General features: G+C 53.6%; 1 protein-coding gene across 3 annotated transcripts in view; it reads left to right on the forward strand.

Moving 5' to 3' along the window:
* The window catches only part of ELP2 (elongator acetyltransferase complex subunit 2), a 964,760-nt gene that overhangs the window by 656,508 nt on the left and 284,035 nt on the right, over positions 1-24,217 (forward strand). For all 3 annotated transcript variants that reach the window (XM_078687686.1, XM_078687687.1, XM_078687688.1), the window contains one exon: positions 15,081-15,138. In XM_078687686.1, coding sequence (XP_078543812.1) covers positions 15,081-15,138 — 58 coding nt within the window. The remainder of the gene's footprint in view (positions 1-15,080; positions 15,139-24,217) is intronic.

Genomic DNA, 24,217 nt, shown 5'->3' on the forward strand with positions numbered 1-24,217 from the left:
GCCAGCCACGGGCCGTACACTAACATCCATCGCGGTGGCGGACGTGGTAACCGCCGTGGCGGTGCCAGGGGACAACGGCGAGGCCAGTCCACATCCACCCCCGCAGCATCCGTCTCAAAGCCACCCTAGTCCGAGCTTTCAGGCACATTTAAGGCCAGTGGGGTGGCAGGGTTCGCCATCACCTCCTTCACTGGCGCGACATCACATCGGACAGGTGGGTGCTGCAAATCGTCCGAAGGGGCTACTCCTCCCCCTTCGAGGCGACCTCTCCAGCCATGCCACCGCAATACCACCGCGTGTCGGGGGATCACTTGCAACTTCTGCGAGAGGAAGTTGCGGCCCTCTTGGCCAAGGGGGCCATCGAGTGCATTCCTGGGCCAGAAGTAGGGTGTGGTTGTTACTCCCACTACTTTCTGGTTCCCAAGAAGGGCAACGGGGGCCTACGCCATATCTTGGACCTGCGGAATGTCAACAGCTTCCTCCGGAAGGAGAAGTTCAAGATGCTGACTCTGGCTCAGATCTTAGCTGCCCTAGACCCGGGAGACTTGCAGGACGCTTATTTTCACATCCCTGTCCTGCCGGCGCTACCGGCGGTTCACGGTAGGCCACGAGCACTTTCAGTTTACCGTGCTTCCCTTTGGCCTTACCATCGCCCCTGGGGTGTTCACGAAAGTGATAGTGGTGGTCGCAGCTCATCTGCGCAGATTAGGGGTGTCAATCTTCCCCTATCTCGACGACTGGATGTTGAAGGCGGGCTCGCCAAGACAGTCGTCAACCACCTCCAGACTACGGCCGACCTCCTGCACCTGCTGGGGTTCTCCATCATGTGCCCAAATCACACCTCTGCCCCTCTCAGAAGCTCCTCTTCATCGGAGCGGTTCTAGACTCGGCGCAGTTTCGGGTTTATCCTCCCAAACAGCGGGTTCGGGATATTCAGGCTCTGATTCCGATCTTTCAGCCTTTATCCCGAGTCTCGGTCAGGTTGACGCTGCGGCTTCTGGGGCTGATGGCCTCCTGCATCCTTCTGGTGCATCACGCTATTTTCCGACCATGTCTTGATCTCGGAGGGCACTGCAAGACAGTTGCAGTGGTGGCTCACGGACCGCGATTGGGTCAGCGGCAGATCCCTCTCCCTTCCCCAACCAGAGCACGTAGTTGTGACGGACGCGTCCCTCCTGGGCTCGGGGGGGTGGGCACATGGGGGAGACGGAGATCAGAGGCCCCTGGTCTCCGGCGGAGTCCCGGATCCACATCAACCTTCTGGAGCTGCGGGCGATCCGATTTGCACTGAAAGCATTCCTCCCCTTTGTCTGGGGGAGTGTAGTGCAGGTGTTCACAGACAACACCACCGCCATGTGGTACTCCAACAAACAGGGCGGAGTGGGGTCGTGGACCCTATGCCAGGAGGCTCTGCGTCTCTGGCAATGGCTGGAACATCAGGGCGTGACCCTGGTGGTTCAACACCTGGCAGGTTCCCTGGACGCCAGGGCGTACAAACTCAGCCGTCGGTGCATGATGGATCACGAATGGCGTCTGAACTTGGACGTGGTGCAAGGTCTCTTTCAGCAGTGGGGAAAGCCTTGGTTAGATCTATTCACCACAGAAGAGAACGCGCAATGTCATCAGTTCTGCGCGTTGGAATTTCCAAGGCGGCACTCGCTCGGAGACGCTTTTCGTCGCGAGTGGAGCTGCGGTCTGTTGTACGCCTTTCCGCCTATACCACTTCTGGCCAGAGTGCTGAAGAAGATCAGGCACGACCGGGCCCAAGTCATCCTTGTGGCTCCGGACTGGGCACAAAGATACTGGTATCCCGAGCTACTCAGCATGTCAGTCGATCCCCCGATTCGTCTGCCTCTTCAGGAGGACCTTCTGTCGCAGCAGCAGGGGACGGTCCTCCACCCGAACCTGTCCAGCCTCCACCTCCATGCGCTGAGATTGACAGTTGAGGCCGTTTGACTTGCCTCCTGAAGTCTGTGATGTCATTCTGGCAGCCAGGCATCCCTCCACAAAATCGGTATACGCCTGCAGGTGGAACAAATTGGTGGCATGGTGCACAGCAAAGGCTGTGGATCCACTCTCTGCCCCCCTTTCTTAGGTTCTCCTCTTTCTTCTTTCTCTTGCCCAGCAGGAATCTACTCTGGGCACTCTTAAGGGCTACCTCTCTGCCATTTCCGCCTTCTTAAGGATCCCTGATCAGCCCTCTCTTTTCAAGTCCCCAGTTGCAAATAGGTTTCCCCCTGTTCCTTTCGTGATGCCTCAGTGGGACTTGAATCTTGTTCTGACTTATCCGATGTGCGCTCCTTTCGAGCCACTTCATAACTGTCCTCTTCGTCTTCTCACTCTTAAGACTGCATTCCTGGTTGCCATCACCTCTGCCACGAGAGTGAGTGAGCACCAGGCTCTTTCTTCAAGACCTCCTTTCCTTTCTGTCCATCCAAACAAAGTTGTGTTGCGGACGCGACCTTCTTTTCTGCCAAAGGTAGTCACAGCCTTCCACATCGGGCAGTCCATCACCTTGCCCACCTTCTTTCCGCCTCCGCATCCCTCGAAAGAGGAAGAGAGGCTCCACCGTCTGGACCCAAAACATGCGCTCTCATACTATCTGGATCGCACACGCCAGTTCCGGGTGGATGACCAACTCTTTGTTGGTTACATGGGCGCTAAGAAGGGACTGGCGGTGCACAAACGGACCATTTCTTGATGGGTCGTTTTGTGCATCAAGGCTTGTTATTCACTGGCTAAAAAGGAGCCTCCTGTGGTGCTGCTTGCCCATTCCACTCAAGCCATGGCGGCTACTACTGCCATGCGCTGGGGAGTCCCCTTGCAGGACATCTGCCAGGCAGCTATGTGGGCCTCGCTGCTCATGTTCGCAAGACACTACTGCCTGGACAGCCAAGTCCGGAGAGATGGCTTTTTCTCCAGGACTTTCTGGTGTGATTATTGGTTCGGAGACCCACCACCGGGGTTGGTATTGCTGGGGTATCTATTCTAAGGTAAGGAATCTAATACTAACCTGTCTCTTTCAGATGCACAAGTTACTTACCTTTGGTAACGATATATCTGTAAGAAACAGTAGTTAGTATTAGATTCCTTACCGCCCCACCCACCCTCCCCGTTCTGCGAACCGATATCTAGGATTAAGGTCATCCCTTTTGGTGCATGCAGGGGAGAGGCGAAGTCCAGCCCGATAAAGGCAGGATGGGGTCAGGTAGGCAGCGTGCAAGTAGTATAACTGGACCAAGCGAAGTCTGGCGGAAGCCGTGATAGTCCTAGGGGCCATCAGGGCATCACGCCAATCCACCTCGTCCAGAGTTCCCACCCACTGCCCCAATTGATGTCGGAATCGGTTGAGCGCGGTCGGGGTATTATTAATTAGTGTGCGGTAAATACGGGAGACTCCCCCCGTCCCCAGATCCTCAAGCATGATCTGCGCCTCAGGTGGGTTGTGCTCAGGGATCAGCGTGCCCTCAGAGAGGTGTACATGGAGGGCATGACGCAGCTGCAAATATTTGTTGAATTGGCACTGGTGCAGGGAATACCGGGTCTGGATGCCGGCAAATGAACGCATATGGTCACTCGCCCGTACGTCACCCAGTTGAGAGATCCCTATATGATCCCAGGAGCGAAAGCCCTGTTGGCCACTCACCTCCTTAAGCCAGGTGCCGTACCAGAGGGGGGTGCACAGCGTCAACTTGTGTGTCCACTGGGTGTGCCGCAGCGTTGCCCGCCAGTCAAGGAGCACTGAGGGCGCCACGTCCGGCAGTCGGGAAAGAATGGGGTCCCCATAAAGCATGGATTGGATGTCAGTCAGTGGCAGCATGTGCAGTTCAAGCTTGTAGGCCAGGTCGGACCACCCCCCATGAAACCAGTCATGTATGGAGAGTAAGCGTGTTGCCAGGCAATACAGATATAAGTGAGTCATCCCCAGACTCCCGTCAAAGGATGGTATCTTGCAAGTGCTTAGGGCCAGGCGAGCAATCCCTCTCCCCCAGAGGATTTTAGAGGCCATACTGTCTAGCTCTCGAACCAGTTCCTAGGAAAGCAGAGGGGGGTATTTTGAAGGGCGTAGAGGAACTTGGGAAGAATCATCATTTTAAACAAGGCGATTCTCCCCATGGGGTTCAGAGGTAGTGTCTGCCATTTCTGGAGGTCCAATTTGGCTTTCTTAACCAAAGGAGTGACGTTAAGGGCCCAAGCCAAGTCGGGGAGCAGGGTCGCCCATATCCCAAGGTATTTAAACGACTGGCTCCGGATTGGTATGTTGGACTGCCAGTCATAACATTCCCTACATAGGTGTAGAGGTACCAGGACTGACTTGCCAGGGTTCAACCGGAGGCCGGAAGCCCGTTCGAAGGACTGGAGAATCCGAAGGCATTGAGGCCCGGACCTGGCCGGGTCCGCCAGATAGATAAGAACATCGTCCGCGTAGAGGGCGATCTTAGCGGCCTCTGCATTGGGCCAGGCCTAACCCTGCACACTCCTCTTGGACCTTATTAAAGCAGCTAAGAGCTCCATCACTAGGGCAAAGAGTAGTGGAGAGAGAGGGCACCCCTCTCGCGTTCCTCGGCAGACAGGAAAGGGCTCCAACAGAACCCTGTTGACTAAAACACGAGCTCTGGGGTGGGCATAAAGGACCCAGACCAGACTCCGGAAGTGTGGATCAAAGCCCATCATGGTGAGAACGGTGTCCAGAAACCCTCAATCTACAGAGTCGAAGGCTTTCTCGAAATCCACCAGGAGGACCGCCAAATATGGGGTGAGCAGGTTACGGTGGGCTAGGGACAGGTGCAGTTGTCGGAGACAGTGTCGGGTGCCGCGGGAGGGCATAAACCAGCACTGGTCTGGGTGGACCAGGACGGACAGGTGCGGCTGGAGCCGTTGAGCCAGGATTGTGGCAAAAAGTTTTAGGTCTGTATTGCTAAGGGAGATGGGGCAGTAGTCCACACACCTAGTAGGAGGTGGCTAGGATTTGGGAAGAACCACAATGGTGGCCAGGTCATTCTCGGGTGGGAAGGAACCCTTGACAACCGCCTCCTCAAACAATCCATCAAGGTATGGAATGAGGGTATCCCGATATAGAGCATAGAATTCTTGTGGGAATCCATCTGGACCCAGCGTCTTGCCGGAGGCGGTACGGGTTATGGCCTCGCCGATCTCCTTACGAGTGATAGGACGGTCGAGATCAGCCTGGACCGTGGGGTCTAAGCACGGAAGGCCAGCGTTCCCGGCTTCTAGCAGACCCGTGAGTGAGTGTGTCGAGGATTTGGGCGTGTATTGTTGGTGGTAGTAGTAGAAGGCGCGGGTGATCTCCATAGGGGTGCCGTGCGAGCCGTCCGGGTCAACTATTTCGGCAATAATGCGGTTCGCCCTGGGATAGGTGGGCAACCTGTGAAGGAGGGAGCCATTCTTGTCACCCCATCCATATATCCTGGTGACCGATGAACGCCAGAGAAGTTTAGTAGCATCTTTAGAAAGTTGGCTGATCTCAGCGCAGAGGTGACCAAGAAGTCTCTCCCGGGCCCGTCCACGGCTACAGACGAGTTTTGTTCAAGGCGCAGCACCTGCGCCTCGCGGGAGGAAATCTGTTGCAGTTGCTCCTGCCGCTGACACCTAAGCTGAACTCTAGCTACACCGCGGATTGTGGCCTTGCTCACATCCCATAGGGTACCCGGAGAGGACACAGACCCGTCGTTGGCCAAAAAGTACTACTTGAGTTCTTGCCCCACCACCTTCCGGAACTCCTTGTCCTGGAGGAACCACGCGTTCAACTTCCACGTCGGACGCAGCGAAGAATGGGCAGGTCCCGAGCTGAGTAAGACTGGAGACTGGTCAGATATACCCCTCAGAAGGATACGTACATCCTGAATCATGGCACAGTCCGTCGAGGGGATAAAGATTGCGTCAATGCGTGCATGAAGTGTGGTGGGCAGCCGAGGTGTGAGTAAACTGTTTGGCCTGTGGATGCCAGATGCGCCAAGCGTCGCACAGACCTGAAATGACCCAGAGGGAATTGTGGCAGGGTGTCGTGTGAGAAACTGGTGTAACGAAACAACAAAAACAACAACAAAAACAAACTGTAAAAAAAAACAATCTCAACCCCCTCCCCCACCCTATACTTCGAGAACAGAAGCATCTGTTGGCCCCCCAAAGAAGTAGAAACCAAACTAAAAAGCTTGGGTTGAGATGGGTGGATTGACCCCTCCATATGAGTAGATTGGTAGTGTCTCTGCAAAAAGACGAAGATTCAGAGCAAACAGTCTGCCATAGCTCCAGACCCTTGGCAGGTCGAGGCGTGCCCCCAAGCGCCTACCGAAGCTTCATGACCCTGCCAGTCCTTCAGAGGGTCGGGCTGTGCGAAAGATCAGTAGTCGCCCCGGGGACTCCCGGCGGGGCGATAGTGGGGATTCCACAGACGGGCCTCAGGAAGAATGCGGCTTGAGACAGGGAAGGGAGGCGGGGGAACCCGAAGAGTCGCGGGTTCTCTGTGCTGCGAGGCTTGAGGATCTCCGGGACACCCCTTGAGACCGGTGCCTCCTGCGGGAGCGAGTGCGCTTCAGGCAACCGGGGCTGCGAGGGCAGGGCGCCCGGCAGCTCGGGGGTCTGACCACGCAGCAGCCTGCGGGGCTGTTCTTCCGTTAACCAGGTCCAAGCCACTTGAGGAGACTCAAAGTAGTGTGTCTTGTTCTGGAAAACAACCCGCAGACGTGCCAGAAACTGCAGTTGGTATTGGAGGCCCAGGGAGCGTAATCTCTTCTTGACCTCAGCGTATGATCGACGCTGATCCTGCAATTCTCTGGTGTAATCCGGAAACACCATGATGGCATGGTTTTTAATTTTAGGGGACCCTGAGTGCGTGCCTCACGCAGGATGGCATCCTGGTACTCGAAGTTGAGAATCTTCAGGATGATAGGACGAGGGGCAGCCCCGACCAGTGGTTTGGGGGCGAGGGACCGGTGTGCCCTCTTTATCACAAACCAAGCTGAGAAGGAGTCCTTCGGCATCCAGGAGGTGAACCAAGCCTCCACAAAGGCAACCGCCTGATTCTTCTCTGCCCCTCCAGAAAACCCACCAGTTGTTGTTGTTGCGGCACGGGCGATTTTCAGCATCCTCTGCGCGCTGGTGAGGTTCCTTGGTGTGGGAGCTTAGATTGGCCACCTGCTCTTTGAGCTGACGGATGTCGTCTTCCGCAGTCAATATTCGGGATTCAGCTTCGGATATTCGGGCCGTGGCATTACGGAGGTCCTGTCGGAGGAGAGACACATCCACCTTGATCTCTCCTATCTTTTCCTCCACTGAGGCCTGTGAGTTACTTATGGCCTGCAAGATGGTCGCCAGGTCTGTGCCCGGTACTGGAGGTGTACCCCCAGCCTGCCCTGGTGGCTGGTGCCCAAGGGTGGTGAAGCGATCCATTTTAGTTTGAGTGGGTGCGGCCGCTGTTTTGGATGTCCTGTCTTGCCCATGGCTGTCGGCCGGGCAGGGCCACAGGAATCGCAGGGGTCGGAAAGAAAGCACGCAGGCCCCAGCCTAAGGTCCCGACCGTCGGCGTGGGAATCTTTACGAAACCGCCACTAGGGCAGGAGGAGCTCCATGGGTCGCAAGATCAGCAGGGGCAACCCCGGGGCCACCCAGAGGGCACGGAAAGGAGCAGTCTAGCAAGGTGGAAGGTGAAGGCTACAAGCGCCCCCACCGGGGAGCCCGCCAGTCAGTCATCAGCCAGGAGGGAGGAAGCAGGGGGGGGGTCAGAGCCACCCAGCCGCACCCCGCCACCCAAACTGGCCGCTGTTAGAAGGAGAAGGCTGGGGTAGGCCTCACAGATCCGGACGGAGGAAGCGGGAACGCTCGAGGGGGGGCAGAGCCACCCAGCCGCACCTCGCCACCCAAACTAGCTGCTGGTAGAAGGTGAAGGCCGGGGTAGGCCTCACAGATCCAGGCGAAGATTAAAAAGTCTGGGGGGTAGCAGCTCCAGGCCCCTCCGCACCCGGGGAACCTCAAGTGCCAAATCCACAGGATCCAGAAGAGTGCCAAGTCCACTGGATCAAGAGCACTATGGAGGAGATGACCCGCCCAACCAAAGTTGCAGCGCCAGCAGAACTCCCAAAGGCCTCACGGGGGTGAGGGGAGAGGGGGGGCGGGCATCCCCACGAGAAAGCCCAACACCGAACTCCCACCCTTCGCTGCACGAAAATGCAGCCGAACACCGGGCCCACCCCCCACTCACCAGCACAGGTGACAGCTCGGCCTCGCAGGCCGCCCAGCCACAAGACAGCACTCGGCCAGGAGATGTAGGCCCGGGCCGCAGCTCCTCCAAGCACGACACCACCTCTTGTGGGGAGACGTAGGGGAGAAGAGGCGCCCGCAGCTCGACACCCGCTGCCAAGGGCCTCCCGCCACGACCAGTGGAAGCGCCTGGAGGAGGAGGGGGGGAGCCGGGAGGGCAGCACGACTGCCAAACTCCCTGATACCCGATATGGTAGCCGCCACTGCACAGTCCACTCCCCGCCGGCTCACCTCAGCGGCAGCGGTCGGGCCCAGAACCGAGCCGAAGTAGCTCCACCACCGGCCGCCCCGCCTCTTTCACGGCCCAGGGCACACAAGAGCACCACAGCGGGTGCCCGGTCCGCGCCCGCACAGCAGGCCCTCGCTGTGACATGGGTAACAGCCCGTCCAGGGCACCAGGCGCCTCCACCTCACACCCCCCAACAATGAAGTGCCCCAGGCAGCCGGCGGGCAGCCAGAGGCCAAGCAAATCCGGGTGGTGGAGTCCGCTGCAGGATCAAGAAGAGCCGCGATCTCAAGCGGCACCCCCAGGACAGGAGCATCTGGCGCATCGGTGGGGCGCGATGAGAGCCGTCATTTTGCAGTCAAGAGCCCTGGAGTTGCAGCAGGTGGCCAGTCGCCCCAGAGGCCGACCCAGCTCACAAATGGCCTCAAAGGACGCCCCACACACACCAGGGGCTACAGCAGGTACGTGGGGAGGACGGATGGATGCCAGAGATTGCAGGGCGGATGGCGGAGGGGTCCAGGAGCTCTCTTACAGTGCGTCCACCATCTTGGCTCCGCAAGCCACGCCCTTCCATAGCCTTGTTTTTAGCACTGCCAAGGGCCCGCTAATAAAATTACCTAGTATAGGAATTGGGACCCAAGGACAGTTTTTAATACACTCTCACACGCTATCACTGCACACTCATTCACCATGAAACCAGCTCAGCTGTAAACAGGCGTTGAAACACACCCGGGACACATTTGGTGTCACCGGGTGGAGCCTGATGATGAAGCATGCCACCAACTAGGTTCATGGATGAGGGCTTTCAAAATAAATAATATTTCTTTCTTCCGTACAAACACATTATCCCTATGCCCTTTGAGGCTAGTTCCCTCTGATAATACACAAAGAATTATTACACACAAGAAATGAGAAACCCAAACTTATAGGAAGCGTTGGCCTTTCAGATAAATCTCCACAAATACAATGTTGCCATAGCGTAGAGACCCAGAGCAATGTTTCGGCATTCGGTTAAGTGGTTATAACTAGTATTATAGAAAGAGAAACAGACAGATAGAAAGCAGGATTTATGATAATCTATGTTTCAAATTCCTAATTTTATTGGAAATGTGGATGCATAATGTTCGGTTTCATTCGTGACTGTCTTTATTGTGCTCAGCTATAAAGAAGCAGAACACTATAAAGTGTTTTCACTTCTCTCTGGGGGTTGTTGACAAAATATGCATTCTGGCCACCAATTGGGATACAATATTTATCTTCAGAGTTGCTACTGCTTATATCTAGACTTCTTTGGTCTGCAAAGGTTCAGCTCTAGTAGTTTGCCCAGGTTATAGGTCAGCACCTTTCAGTCATAAGTTGCTTTGGATCAGCTTGCTCAGCACTGCCAAGGTTAGAATTAGGGCTGGGCGTAGTTTGCGTAGCGCCACTACGCAGAATTTTGGAAAACAGGGGTGCGTCCTGAGGGTCCGTGTGCCCGGGACAGGGGTCCCTCGTGCCTGGGCAGACTCCCTGATCTCCCCGGCCTGGTTGGAGCCCTGGAGCCCCGGAGCCCTGCAGCCCCCGAGCCCTGCAGCCCCCGAGCCCTGCAGCCCCCGAGCCCTGCAGCCCCAGAGCCCTGCAGCTCCAGAGCCCTGCAGCCCCGGAGCCCTGCAGCCCGGGAGCCCTGGAGCCCCAGAGCCCTGCAGCCCCCAGAGCCCTGCAGCCCCCGAAGCCCTGCAGCCCCCGAAGCCCTGCAGCCCCCGAAGCCCTGCAGCCCCCGAAGCCCTGCAGCCCCGAGCCCTGCAGCCCCGCAGCCACCGAGCCCTGGAGCCTCGGAGCCCTGCAGCCCGGAGCCCGGGAGCCCGGGAGACCTGCAGCCCCGGAGCCCTGCAGCCCCGGAGCCCTGCAGCCCGGATCCCTGAAGCCTCGGAGCCCTGGAGCCTCGGAGCCCTGCGGCCCCCGAGCCCTGCTGCCCCTGGAAGGGCAGACTGGAGCCCTCCCGCAGAGGCTCGGGGCAGGCAGATTGGCGTCATGTCGGTCCCGGCCATCTGGTTGCACCCAATACTTTCCAATGGGGCGACCAGATGGCCGGGCTTCTCTGGAAGTCCCGATGAGGTGCAATTTGCCTCCCGGATCCCAGCCAGGGCTCCAGGAGGTCGGGCACTTTGGCGCCCTGGGTCCCCTCCGTCACTCGGCACGCACCGGTTCCCAGAAAGAGGGGTAGCCTTCCTCCGGATTACTAGGGGCAAGGGTATGCCCGGACACCCTTCTAGGGCTGGTGGTTCCCTGCCGGGGACCAGATGGGCGATGCCCGGGCAACACCTCCCAGGCGTCCGGGGCTCCCTCCTCCGGCCCGCGGTGTGGCAAAGTACCCGGGACGGTTTCAGAGCCCCCCTGAGCCCTGCAGCCCCGGAGCCCTGCGGCCCCGGAGCCCTGGAGCCTTGTGGCCCAGGAGCCCTGCAGCCCGGGAGCCCTGCAGCCCGGGAGCCCTGCAGCCCGGGAGCCCTGCAGCCCGGGAGCCCTGCAGCCCGGGAGCCCCGGAGCCCTGCAGCCCCGGAGCCCTGCAGCCCCGGAGCCCTGCAGCCCCGGAGCCCTGCGGCCCCTGGAGCCCTGCAGCCCCCGGAGCCCTGCAGCCCCGTAGCCCCCGAGCCCTGCAGCCCTGCAGCCCTGGAGCCCCCGAGCCCTGCAGCCCCGGAGCGCTGCAAGGGCAGGCGGGAGCCCTCCCGCGGAGACTTGGGGCAGGCAGATTGGCGTCATTTCGGTCCCAGCCATCTGGTCGCACCTTTCCCCTCGGCCATCTGGTCGCACGCAATGATTTCCAATGGGCCGACCAGATGGCCGGGCTTCCCTGGACGTCCCGATGAGGGGCCATTCGCCTCCCGGATCCCAGCCAGGGCTCCAGGAGGTCGGGTGCCTCCGCGCCGTGGGTCCCTTCCGTCACTCGGTGCACGCAAGTTCCCAGAAAGAGGGGTAGCCTTCCTCCGGATTACTAGGGGCAGGGTACGCCCGGACACCCTTCAGGGGCTGGCGGTTCCCTACCGGGGACCAGATGGGCGATGCCCGGGCAACACCTCCCAGGCGTCCGGGGCTCCCACCTCTCCGCGGCATGGCAAAGTACCCGGGACGGGCTCCACGGGTCCCGGGCAGTCCTCCCCCGGGCCCGAGAGCTCAGGTGGTCCTCCCAGTGCCTAAGGCCCAACGTGGGGTGTCAGAGCCCCCCTGAGCCCTGCGGCCCCCGGAGCCCTGCAGCCCCCGAGCCCTGCAGCCCCCCGAGCCCTGCAGCCCCCGAGCCCTGCAGCCCCCCGAGCCCTGCAGCCCCCCGAGCCCTGCAGCCCCCCGAGCCCTGCAGCCCCCCGAGCCCTGCAGCCCCCGGAGCCCTGCAGCCCCGGAGCCCTAGAGCCCCCCAGCCCTGCAGCCCTGCAGCCCTGCAGCCCTGGAGCCCTGCAGCCCCCGAGCCCTGCAGCCCTAGAGCCCTGCAAGGGCATGCGGGAGCCCTCTCGCGGAGACTTGGGGCAGGCAGATTGGCGTCATTTCGGTCCCAGCCTTCTGGTCGCACCTTTCCCCTCGGCCATCTGGTCGCACGCAATGCTTTCCAATGGGCCGACCAGATGGCCGGGCTTCCCTGGATGTCCCGATGAGGGGCCATTCGCCTCCCGGATCCCAGCCAGGGCTCCAGGAGGTCGGGCGCCTCCGCGCCCTGGGTCCCCTACGTCACTCGGTGCGCGCGGGTTCCCAGAAAGAGGGGTATCCTTCCTCCGGATTACTAGTTGCAGGGTATGCCGGGAAACACCCCTCCCGGGCGGGCGGTTCACTGCCAGGGACCAGATGGGCTTTGCCCGGGCAACACCTCCCAGGCGTCCGGGGCTCGCTCCACCGGCCCGCGGCGTGGCAAAGTGCCCGGGACGGGCTCCATGGGTCCCGGGCAGTCCTCCCCCGGGTGTCCGGGCCCCCGAGAGCTCCGGCAGCCCCACCTGTGCCTGAGGCCCAGCAGCCGGGGTCTCCGAGCCCCCGAGCCCTCTGTGGGCAGGCGGGAGCCCTACCGCAAAGGCCTCGGAGTGGGTGCAGCTCTCCCCTCGGCCATCTGGTCGCACCCAATGCTTTCCAATGGGGCAACTAGATGGCCGGGCTTCCCTGGAAGTCCCGATGGGGTGCCATTCGCCTCCCGGATCCCAGCCAGGGCTCCAGGAGGTCGGGCACGTTCACGCCTAGAGTGCGGTGCGCACTTGTTCCCAGAAAGAGGGGTAGCCTTCCTCCGGATTACTAGGGACAAGGTACTCTGGGACCCCTCTCGGCCTAGCCGTCCTCAGCTCGCAGCTGGATGGGCCAGAATGCCGCCCCAGCTCCGGGTCCGTCCCCGGGCCTGCCGCGTGGCAGGATGCCCTGGACGGGGTCCGGGAGGGCCCGGGGAAGTGTCCCCTGCGCCTCTGGGCCTGGGGCCCCCTTACTGGCTCCAGGGGCCCCACCAGACCCGGGTGCTCCGGCCCTGGGCCCTGTCCCCTGGCCTGCCGGCACTGCCAAAGGCCCGGGAGGTGGTTCCGTTGTGCCCGGGGAGCCTCCCCTTGCTTGGCTGGTTTCAGGAGCTCCGGCCGAGGCCCCCCCAATGGCTCCGGGGAGGGCGGCCTACCCACCCGGGGCTCTGTCCTGGGTACTGCCGCGTGGCAGGGTGCCCGGGACGGGGTCCGGAGGGCCCGGGGAGGCTCCCCCTGCGCCGCCGGACTTGGGGCCCCCAGCTGAGGCCAGGGGCCCGGTCGGGCCCCGGGTCGGGTGCTCCGGCCCTGGGACCTGTCCCCCGGCCTGCCGCACTGCCAAAGGCCTGGGACGGGGTTCTGTTGTGCCCGGGGAGCCTCCCCTTGCTTGGCTGGGTTCAGGAGCTCCATCCGGGGCCCCTGAGGGCCCCGGGGACGGCGGCCTTGTCACCCCGGACTCCGTCCTGGGTCCTGCCGCGTGGCAGGGTGCCCGGGATGGTGTTCGGCAGGCCCGGGGAGGCTTCCCCTGCGCCTCCGGGCCTGGGAGCCCCGGCTGGGTCCAGGGGCCCTGCCGGGCCCCGGGTCGGGTGCTCGGCCCCCGGGCCCTGTCCCTGGGCCTGCCGCACTGCCAAAGGCCCGGGACGGGGTTCCGTTGTGCCCGGGCAGGCCTCCCCTGCTTGTCAAGGTGTGCGCGGGCCCCAGGCCGGAGGGCCTGTCGGGGCACCCTTGCAGCCTCCATGGCTGGGGCCCAGCTGGGGCCCCGGGCCTCCGGTCCACCATGCCCCGGCGCCCGCTCACTCCTTCGTTGGGGCACAGGGTGTCCAGATGGCTTCCCTTTCGTGCCCGGCCATCTGGTCGCCCAGATCCCCTCGGTCATGTGGCCGCCTTCAATGCTTTCCTATGGGGCGACCAGATGGCCGGGCTTCCTTGGAAGTCCCGATGGGGTGCAATTCAACTCCCGGATCCCAGCGAGGGCTCCAGGAGGTCGGATACTTTTGTCCCTTTGGTCCCCTCTGTCACCTCGAGTGCACGGATTACAAGAAAGGGGTGGAGCAAGGAGTTCTAAATTCCCACATCAGGAGAGCCACAAGTGATAATGAACTCTCTCCTCTTTTACAAAGTCTTGGCGATTGTAAGAAAACACAGTCTCCTAGCTTTCTAGAGATTGTCAATATAATATTGACTTTTCCATGTGTTCAGAATTAATAGCTTGTGTGTTGTGCACACTAGCACTCATACTATCTAATACACAATTCCAAGTCCTGTCAGAAGGTGATTGTGAAGTCAATGTGACAACTGAGGTTTGACTCCTTTGATGAATTGCAGTAACCAGTTAATCTTTTGTGATAAGTTTGCAGGTATTTGACATGCTGCACATTTCTGTTTGCCATACATCATTTATAGCTTGTTCTAAAGCAGCGGATATTAACCTTTCGACTTCTGTGGACTCCCATTGAATCAATACTGGAATCCGGCGATGCTCACTGAGTCATTATTGGAAGCTGGTGACTGCTGGCCAAGCACTTTCCATCATTTGAACTGCACAATACACAAAAATACAAAACATCTATACTCCAAGCAAATTTTCAAATATTGAAATGTTTTGTTTAATTCACAATCAAATATAGAAAGTGTTCTTAATTTATATTTTGCTTTTTTATTCGTATATACTTTATTCATTTGAATGTAGTGATTTAAATATTGTTCAATTTTGTAATACAGTTGTGGACCTTGTGAGGAGGGCTCGCAAACCCCTAGTGGTCCTTGGACCACACAGGCTAAGAATCACTGTTCTAGAGGGTCAGAAGGTTCTCTTCTTGACCCAAAGAACTTACTATTGATTTTATGCTTTGGGCTTCACTTATTTTAATCTGCAAGACCATGATGCGTATTATCGCTACTTTACAAAACATCATCTTAATGAGTTTTATGATTTTTCTGTCGTCTGTAAAATCTTGGCAAGACTGCACATTTTTAAGTAACGACGTCAAGCTAAGAAAGTGAGTGTTGCATAGTAATAAAGAAAGGTAGCCCACAATAAATTCTATTTGACTTTAGCGTGTTTCCAGTGTTGTTGGACTTTGATTGCAGAGCATGTACTTCTCCTTGAAACAACATATCTTTTATTGTAGAACCTCCAACCGAAGATCATCTGCTACAGAACACACTATGGCCTGAAGTACAAAAGCTGTAAGTGATGTTTTTTCAGGCACTATTCATTGCCTGGTCTATTGTTAATTGACATTCCTTGCATTTTACTCCATGATAGGGTTCTCTTTAATTTACATTTCTAATTAGTTTTCAGACAATGAGCTCAATATGTAGCAAGTTTGTTTTTAACCTACAGTTTCTGATATGTGAAGCTGATGGTTTATATGTATATCACTGTAAATGAGGAAGTTAAGGTAGTCATTTTAGCAGTCTTATACTTACAGTAGATTGGCTTACTGCTGGACTCGCTAATATGGGATTTTGTGTTTTACAAGCAGGCATACGATGTAGTGCAGACATTGCATATGGCTGGGTCTGAACTGGGGTAGCGAAGTGAGCCAACGAACGATAATGGATTCAACCCAGACCTAATTGTAACTGGGGAAGAGTGTCTGAAAAGTTTCAGTGCTCCGTCCATCATCTCCTATTGTATACAATGTTTGTTTGTTTGGATTTATATAGCGCTTATAACCCAGGGGTCTCTAAGCGCTTTGCCTTGGGAACCCGTCCTGGCTTTTCCCTGTGAGATAGCCCCTACAGGGCATCCCCAAGGTGAAAGCCAGGCATCCCGCCGCGGGGGGCCGTTGTGGAGATTAAGCAAGCTTAATGCCCAGAGTTGCAGAGTGTGAACCCATGATTAGGTCAGGCACCGAAGCGAGAATTATCGAGTCCGTGGACATTTGAGCTCGAGACCCTGCCGCGTCGGGAATTGAACCCTGGTCCCGGGTCTGACCTCTGCTTCAGGGTCTGCCTGCTCTAACCAGTGAGCCACACTGTAGTGCCTCATTTGAATTTACAAATTTCAATCCACATTCAAATTTAAAGGACTTTGAAAATGTTACTTTGGGATGCTTGCTTACATACTAAAGTATAGCCTGCTGGTTACTCTGAAATGATCTGATATAGAATTAATAGTCATCTGATGGCTGAGTCTCTTTGAAAACTGTTCTAAAACAAATGGAGAAATTTCAGATGAATCACCAAAAACGTATTTCTCTTGCCAAGATAGTATTGTCTAAACTTCTCCTTTCTAGGTTTCAGCATGCGCTGTCTCGAAGAGATGTGTTGTGTTCAATTGTGGGCTTTAACCTGCCCATTGTCTTATGCATTTGCTAGCTCCATCGTCGCACTGAAATTCTTTGACCTAGATTTGTCCATGGCATGCATGTGTCATAAGTGGCCGCTCCTCTGCTATGGGGGAGGAGCGTCTCCCCCCCCGTTAGCCTCAACACGTGAAAAGTTAAACAATAATAAAACAGGTTTATTATCGGTTTACTTTTCAAGTTCCAAGGGCAAGGGCGAGTCTTGGGGGTGGCCATTGAGGGGGTAGTCACGAGAAGGAGTGGTGGACACTGCTATCAGTGCACATGTTGGTTTGGCCCACCGCCTCAGGATGGCCAAACCGACATGCACACTGAGCTGTCTCCAGCTCGAGCTGCGTTGCCAGGTTGGAGAAAGCAAGTACTGGCTCCCAGTCTCTCGGTGAGCGCTCATGCCAATAAAGGCGGCTGGAGCCGCTTACGGAAATACTCAGACGCGTCCGTTTCCGCTTGAATCTCGAACGCGGCAGAAGCCACTGAGGAATATAATGCGGCAGGAGCCGCTTAAAGGATATCCTCAGATGCGGCCATTGCTGCTTGAGAATCCAACGCGGCAGAAGCCGCCTTCAGTAAGGAATGCGGTAGAAGCCGCTCAACAAAAGAAAACCACTAACACCATTTTTAGCCGTTGGTGAATTAACACGGCTGCAGTTGCAGCGTGACATGCAGAGGAGATGCATATAGACGTGAAGGAACCGTCCTTACTTCCAGAAAACGGCAATATACCGGTAATACTCCAGCTGTAACTTTGGTTGTTTTTTGGGTATTTCGGAGCAAGCTGCAAATATTTTTACATTGTTGTGGAACAAACTCTCTAGTTCTGGAAGGCAGCATTGTTCAATCTTTTTCATTGCTTACTTTTGTTGTTCTCTCTTCACCGAGGCGCACAGCAGGAGCCGGCGGCATCGCCTCCCACGCCTGATATTCCTTTTTATTTTACTCTTAGAGGCGTACGGCAGGAGCCGGCAGCACCACCTTCCACGCCTGATATTCCGAGACTTTTGGTTGTTGGAGTTTCTTTTGCTTTGGGCCAATGGAATCATAGGACACATATCCTAGTCGTTAAAACTTTCTTTTAGGGTAAGAAGATAAGTTATGTCTTATTGTTGTTAAGAACAGTTCTCGTTGAGGTCCCTGAACCTTCTAAATAATCATCTCTTGCTTTTCTGTTTTCCAGGACCTACTGAAGGTCATCCCCCAGACGCCTTGTGATTCCCTCTCCTTTTGGCCAACATACCTCCCTCAGACATCCCGCCTAGAGTCATCCCTTACCTTCTAACAACACCTCGTTCGCGAGGTAAACTCTCCCCCTTCCCCTGGAAATCAATCGCCCAGACAGTTGAGATCTGTGTGGAGGATTGGTTTGGCGGTGAGAGGGGAGGCTCTCGTCGTTCCTGCGGTATCTGGTATTCAAGTGTGTGTGGTTTGTGACAGAGGCTGTCGCCTTAGCTTTACAAGCTGGCTCCTCAGAGCGGTGCTCTGCTCTTCCGCTGCTATGGCTTTCTGTACCTTAGTGCCTGCCACTTTTCCGACTGTTGCTGTTCCTCACTTTTCGTTCATCCCTTTTCTGTTTTCACTGCTTTTTCGCACACTGTTCCCATACTCTCCACAGTTTTGTTTGTGATGGCTACGCGATGTGGCGCAGAAAAGTTCTCTGAAGAAAACTGACGTCAGCGCGCCGGGGTGGGGCTTATGTGACATTGCTGACGTCACGCCCGTGGACGACGTCAGGGCGGAGTCAGGTGGTACCGCCCTCGACGCGCAGAGATGCTGTGGCGACGAAACATTTCCAGATCCATTCTCGCGCCTGGGTATATTTCTACGTAAAGGAACTTGCAGCTAGAATCATCTCTACCAGATACATCTTTACTGAAGGTAAGTAACTTGTACTTTTGCATCGGAACGCCTCTCCTGCATACATCATACTTGGTGGAGGTATAATGTGATTTAGGGGCTCTACAAACTGACGCATTGACCCAATGTGTTAGTCTGTAGATATGGAGCAGTGTTGCGTACTGATTGAGCTGCTGCTGCGTAAAAAAAGTGTAATGCAGCAGCAGCACAAGTGGCTTGTAAAGAAACCTCTGGATTTCCAGTTCTTGCAAGTGGAATGATTGCCAGTGAGGAGTTGGTGCCTGCAGAGATATTTTCAAAAGGTATGGGCCATATTGTTCAAGAACTTAACAGCATATTGGAGGAAGATAACCTTCGTCCTGTGCCACATGTTGAGTAGGCTGTTTGAAATGGTCCCAATCGCGTCATGTCGCTTTCAAATGACACAGATGTTATTATTGTGCTGCTTAGACCTGTTGCAATGTTCATACGTCAAGGATTGTCAGAGTTATGGATACGTTATGGAACGGGAGAAATAAGACTTAATCCCACTTCATATTCTGTACAAAAAAATTGACCAAGAGATGCCCAGTGTTCAAGGCACATATTCTTATGGGTGATGGCGCTATGAGCAAAATTGGAACAAAGCTTAGAGCTTTAACTGCTGAACTTTGTGAAGCTTCTAAAAGGATTTGCTGAGAAAGAAGAAGAATGTGAATTTAAAGACGTAGAAAAATACCTGTGCATGCGTGGCAAATAAGTTCTAACTGCCACACTTTTAACGATCTTCGGTACAGTGAGTTCAAGAGATCAGTCCCGCTAAGTGACCTTCCAACAACATCATATTCTGTGTGTGGACACATTAAAAAAGCATTCTACTTAATCAGAAGATGTGTAAATGTTTTGGATCATGCATATGTAGAGAAACATGCATGCAAATTTAGTTGGGAAGATACTGATGGGTTGCAAAAACCTATGAAATGTCTAAAGCCTCTACCCACAGAACATGCACATACATGTACTTGCAAAACCTGTGCTACAAAAAGATGTCCCTGTCGATATGCTCTTCTCAAATGTTCAGCATTCTGAAAATGTACCACAGGTGACTACCGAAACAAAATGGCGTGAACTATGACAATGTGTCCAAAACAGGAGTTATAAACATTGTTCTGTGTATACATAAAAGTATTAAAAAACATTATTATTTGTTTAATTTCTATATATGTCTCTTCTTCCTCTATTATAGCCACCATTTTGGAAAATGGTGGAACGATTGCTCTGTGGAGTTATTTTGCGTCTCTATTGAACTACTTGACCCTCAACACCTATGCTTTGGCACCAAAATTAAGTATGTAGGTCTCATGGTTGCTGAAATATTACATCATTACTGCAACACATCAGCCATTTAAAAAAAAATCGTCCGAAAAAATTTGGCCCAGATCATCAATGTCTTCCCAAGCTCAATTACTTCTCTAAAGTGACAAGAACACGAATAAAAAATGAAAATCTCTGGACAACAATTTTTCCGTAGGTATATCAGGACCTGGGATTAGAGAAGGGAATCTCTTAAAGAAGTGTCACTCTGCAGCATTACTGGTGTCATTTGGCCTCAGCCACATACCTCCCCACAACCTCTAATGTGGGAGAAAAAGGTAGGCTGAGCTGACGGCAGCTACCCCAGGACATGGATATGTGTTTATTAATGATGCTTGGCCCTGTTAGGTTAGTTTGGCTGACGGTGGGTCTACATTTCCATCACCTTAATCTGTTGAGCTGCACTTCCTGTAGTATTCAGGTGTGGGTCTTTAAAGGATGTAAAAGACCTTCTCTCCTATGCGGAATGGAGGGACAGGTACAGCACAGCACAGGACAGTCCAGTGCACAATGACAAGACATACCATAGCAGGGTGCTAATGGTGCCCCCTACGGTGCTTGGGATTGGCAGAGGGGTGGAGCCTAATGTCTACTTTCGCACAAGGGCTCATATTTTTAAGCCTCCCTGACACCCAGACTTGGTAATAAATGCCTGGAGGTCCTTAGAGTAATTTTTAACACTTCTGTACAATGGCAGCCCATACCATAGCATACCCACAGAGCAACACTACAACCATATCATGACTGGCCATACAACACCATTATTTACAATGACAGGCCATACTATACTATGCAATAATATTCCATACCATACTATAAAATGACAGGCCATACCATACGTCTATACAACTATATACGATACCAAACTATACAATGACAGGCCATATCATACCACACCATACTTTCAATAATAAACCATACTATACTGTACAATGACAGGCCCTACCATACCATGCTCAACAATAATGTTCTATTCTAGAGTTTTTATATAGTGCATGGCAATTCGAAGGCCACCCAGCGCTGCCAAGAGACACTGTAAACAAAAGAGCTGACAGAGGATCAGTCTGGGTACAGGCAGGCCTTCAGAGCTTTACGAAAAAGAAGTTCAAGCTCTATTTGGCGTAGGTCCAAAGGCAATGTGTTCCAAAGTTTCTGAGCCAGAAACCATATGGAGTGGTTGCCCCATATTGATCTTCTGATTCTGGGGTCCGTCAGTGTCCGAGCTGAGGAAGGTCTCAGGATTTTTCCCGGCAAGTATAGAGGAGACTAGCTATCTGAGCAGAGATTGACCTTTATTGTTGACTGCCATATGCATAATGGAGATTGTCTTGAACTGCACTCACCGTTCCACCGGAAGCCAGTGGAGCTCCCCACGTGCTTTTGTATTAGACTGGTATTTTGGACTGTTTATCAAACGTCAGGCCGCAGCATTCTGTATGGTCAGCAGCCTTCTGATGACATAATTGGGTAAGCCGAGATACAAGGCATTACCATAAACAAAATGAGCCCGCACATGGACCTGGACGATCACTCTTCTAGCTGAGGGGGGAGAAGGTTGAGAACCTTTCTCCGCAGTCTCAAGATGCTATACCAAGTGGCAGCAAGCTTTTTTTTGCTTGATGGCCCATCGTGAGCGTGGAGTCCAACCACATCCCAAACCTTTTTATCGCATTGTTGAGGGGAAGGGAGCTTGCTCAGGTTGTCAGGTAGGGGAATCGAGGGGGGGGCGTTGCTGCCAAAGTTATAACCCAGCAGCATCACCTTAACTTTGTCCTGATTAAGTTTTAGTTTGCAACTAACCATACAGCTTCGCCACTTCCTGAAAATAGGGTGTAAGAGATCGATGACTAGAGCTAGAGTCCGGAGAGATTGACACGATCAGCTTTGTGTCATCGGCGTATGAGACCAATGACAGTTCGAATGAACGGACGACCTCGGCAAAGACGAGCATATGAAGGTTAAACCAGGTGTGGCTCAGGGAGGAGCCCTGAGGGACCCCACAGTGAAGAAGGGAGACGAGCGGAGTATCAGGACTGATCCAAAACCTGGAAGGAATGATTCTCCAGAAAAGATGCAAGCTATTCTAGAGCTCTGCCTTGGATACCGACCTTTGAGTATCTCTGAATGAGAGTGTGGTGATCCACAGTATCAAAGGCTGCACTAAGGTCTAGGAGGATGATGGCTGCCGAGCCTCCTTGATCAAAGAGATGCCTGAGCTCCTCAACCACCGCCATGACAGGCCATACCATACCATACCATAGAACAGGCCATACTTTACATTACTATGCAGTGACCAGAGCTCTTACGTGAGTGGGCTGATAAGAGTGGATCAGTCACTTTTTTCATTATTGAATTAAATCAACTATCATTCATATAAATCAGAATATGACAGATACAGTAGTCCGAAATATCAATTGGTATAAAAAATACACAAAAAAACAAGCAAATACGTCTCACCAAGATCCGAGAGACTTACTTATTTAATATATATTTTTTTGAAAATATCCAATGTATACAAATATTTACAAACAGGGTTCAATATCAATAAGAGTGCACAGAAAAGAGTGAAAAGTAAGTGCTCGTGTAGAGTGACCAAGATGGTCAGTGTAGACGAATTGAATTATTTAAAAAGACAAACATAGATGAGCCTGTCCTGAAAAAATTATAGCTCGCAAAAAATGTAGTTCTTTCTTGCAGGCACGTGATTGGATAGTCCTCCGTATTCCTGAATTGGCACAGGAGACAACGGGAAAGGGAGGAGGGGAAAAAGGGACCGAAAAAACTTTGGTACAGGCTCCACAAAGAAGGGGAATGTCGACGTTTCGACCCAAAACAGAATACTGGGTGACTAGGTTCCTCAGGGGCGGGTCTTCATCAGGACGAGAGAAGGGAGGGGGAAGGGGCAATGTGCACGTCGGTGTAATGACTCCAATATCAATAGGCACCTGTAACAACAAATAGATATTCGGACTAAATATCTCCAAATGCTGTCATGTAGGTTATAAAATAACCAAGGACAAACCGCACTCACCCTTAATTGGTGTGCCACATGTGCGATGTTAGTCCGCACCCAGACGATTTGCCAATGTGCTAGTTTGAGCACTGGAAAGAAAAACAGAGTTGCGGTTAATGCTACTAAGGTGACATGGGATACTCATTTCATGCCCGCTTTTTTAGTTAAACATCGTCATTTTGCAAAATGACCACCCTGGGAAATGTCGCCATGTGGGTGTAGCCTCCTAATTTAAATATCGACAAGCACATCACTATGTAACAAACAATCTCAATATTGTTCTCCCCTGTTTATCCACTTAAATTTCAATATCGTGATAATGGCTTCCCAAATGATTTTTAAGCAACTGAAGGGTTTCTCAACAGCATTACATTGTATTGGAAAGGCAAAAGCGTAGTAAATGTGAGCACTCACCAACACGTCGTCCCTTGCAACAGTTCTCAGTCTTCAATAACAAATCACTATATAGAAAGGACAGGATAGTCTGTTTACAAACAACCTCCCTATCCAGAGCGGGCATTCGTCGATTAAATAAATAAATTCATTTGGGCCATCGAACTTAAGTCTCGTACCTTTATTAGTTCCCACAACGCCAAACAAATATGCCTCAGTTAACAATCCGTAACGGCTCAGAGTCGCCTCAGTTGAAAAGCGGAAGCCCCGTCCATTGCAGGGCTGTAAAATCACCTGGCAATCGGAACGTGCCGCGTCATAGTTGCCGCCCCTCGAGTGTCAACGTGGTTACCTAGCAACCACCAAAAGCGTCCTCAATGGCGGATACAGGCTTATACTGTCTATAAAGACGAAAAGCCTAGATTGCAGACCCACACTGAGTGTCTTTATGGAAACATAAGCGCACAACATGAATACTTCATTTACAACACTGATTTAAAAACATTGAAGTGGAAATTTAAAATCGTGATGTAAGTGAAAGGAAAACGTGACAAGCAACAACTATACACAAATACAATCATAATGAAAAATAATGTTTCATTCAATACTCCTTTTGACAATAATATGGATACATAGCCAGGTTGATGTACATTCAATAATTCATACAGTCAATTCTAGACTCCCATAGGCTATGCTATTCATTGTTCCTCAAGAAGACATATTCTGAATAACGTTGCATAGGTGTAAAGAAAGAGATTTAATCTGATCAACCATTATATGAGACTATTGGGGCTTAAACAGTCTTTAACCAACTTGCAAGGAATCGTGGCGATTCCTTGCAGTGCCCGTGAAAAATCAAGCTTAATGCGCATGCGCTTAAAAGCGCGTGCACATGCCCCCAGCCGCCTGCCTGCCCCTGCTGCTTTCACACCCTCTCGCCGTCTGTTCCCCCTGCTGCGTCATCAAAGGCTTTCACGGCCGGCCGGACGTGCTTTCAGTTTCACTGCCGGCCGGCCGTCTAAAGTGCACTTCAAAGGCCGCTCTCCCTGCTCCGCCCCCTGTAAGTGCTCTGCTTCTTCAACTAGGAATCCAAGAATAAACGCCTTCATAAAATCACCAGCTTTCCTTAAAGCACTGACATCTTTCCACGTTTCTTGTATTCAGGTTGAATCGGACTTGAAGCTGCAAGTGTTCTACAATTGCAAAAATATTTTCATCCAGTTCTCTTTTAACGGGGTGTACCTATGTGCGGGCACAGGAACTTTACTCATTTAATCTTTGTGGCCCATGAGACAATCCCCGCTGCTCGTAGGAAAGTCGGGTCTCTTGCAGGGCCTGGGTTGGT

This window comes from Lissotriton helveticus, chromosome 4_1 (assembly GCF_964261635.1).
Source record: "Lissotriton helveticus chromosome 4_1, aLisHel1.1, whole genome shotgun sequence".
Taxonomy (NCBI): domain Eukaryota; kingdom Metazoa; phylum Chordata; class Amphibia; order Caudata; family Salamandridae; genus Lissotriton; species Lissotriton helveticus.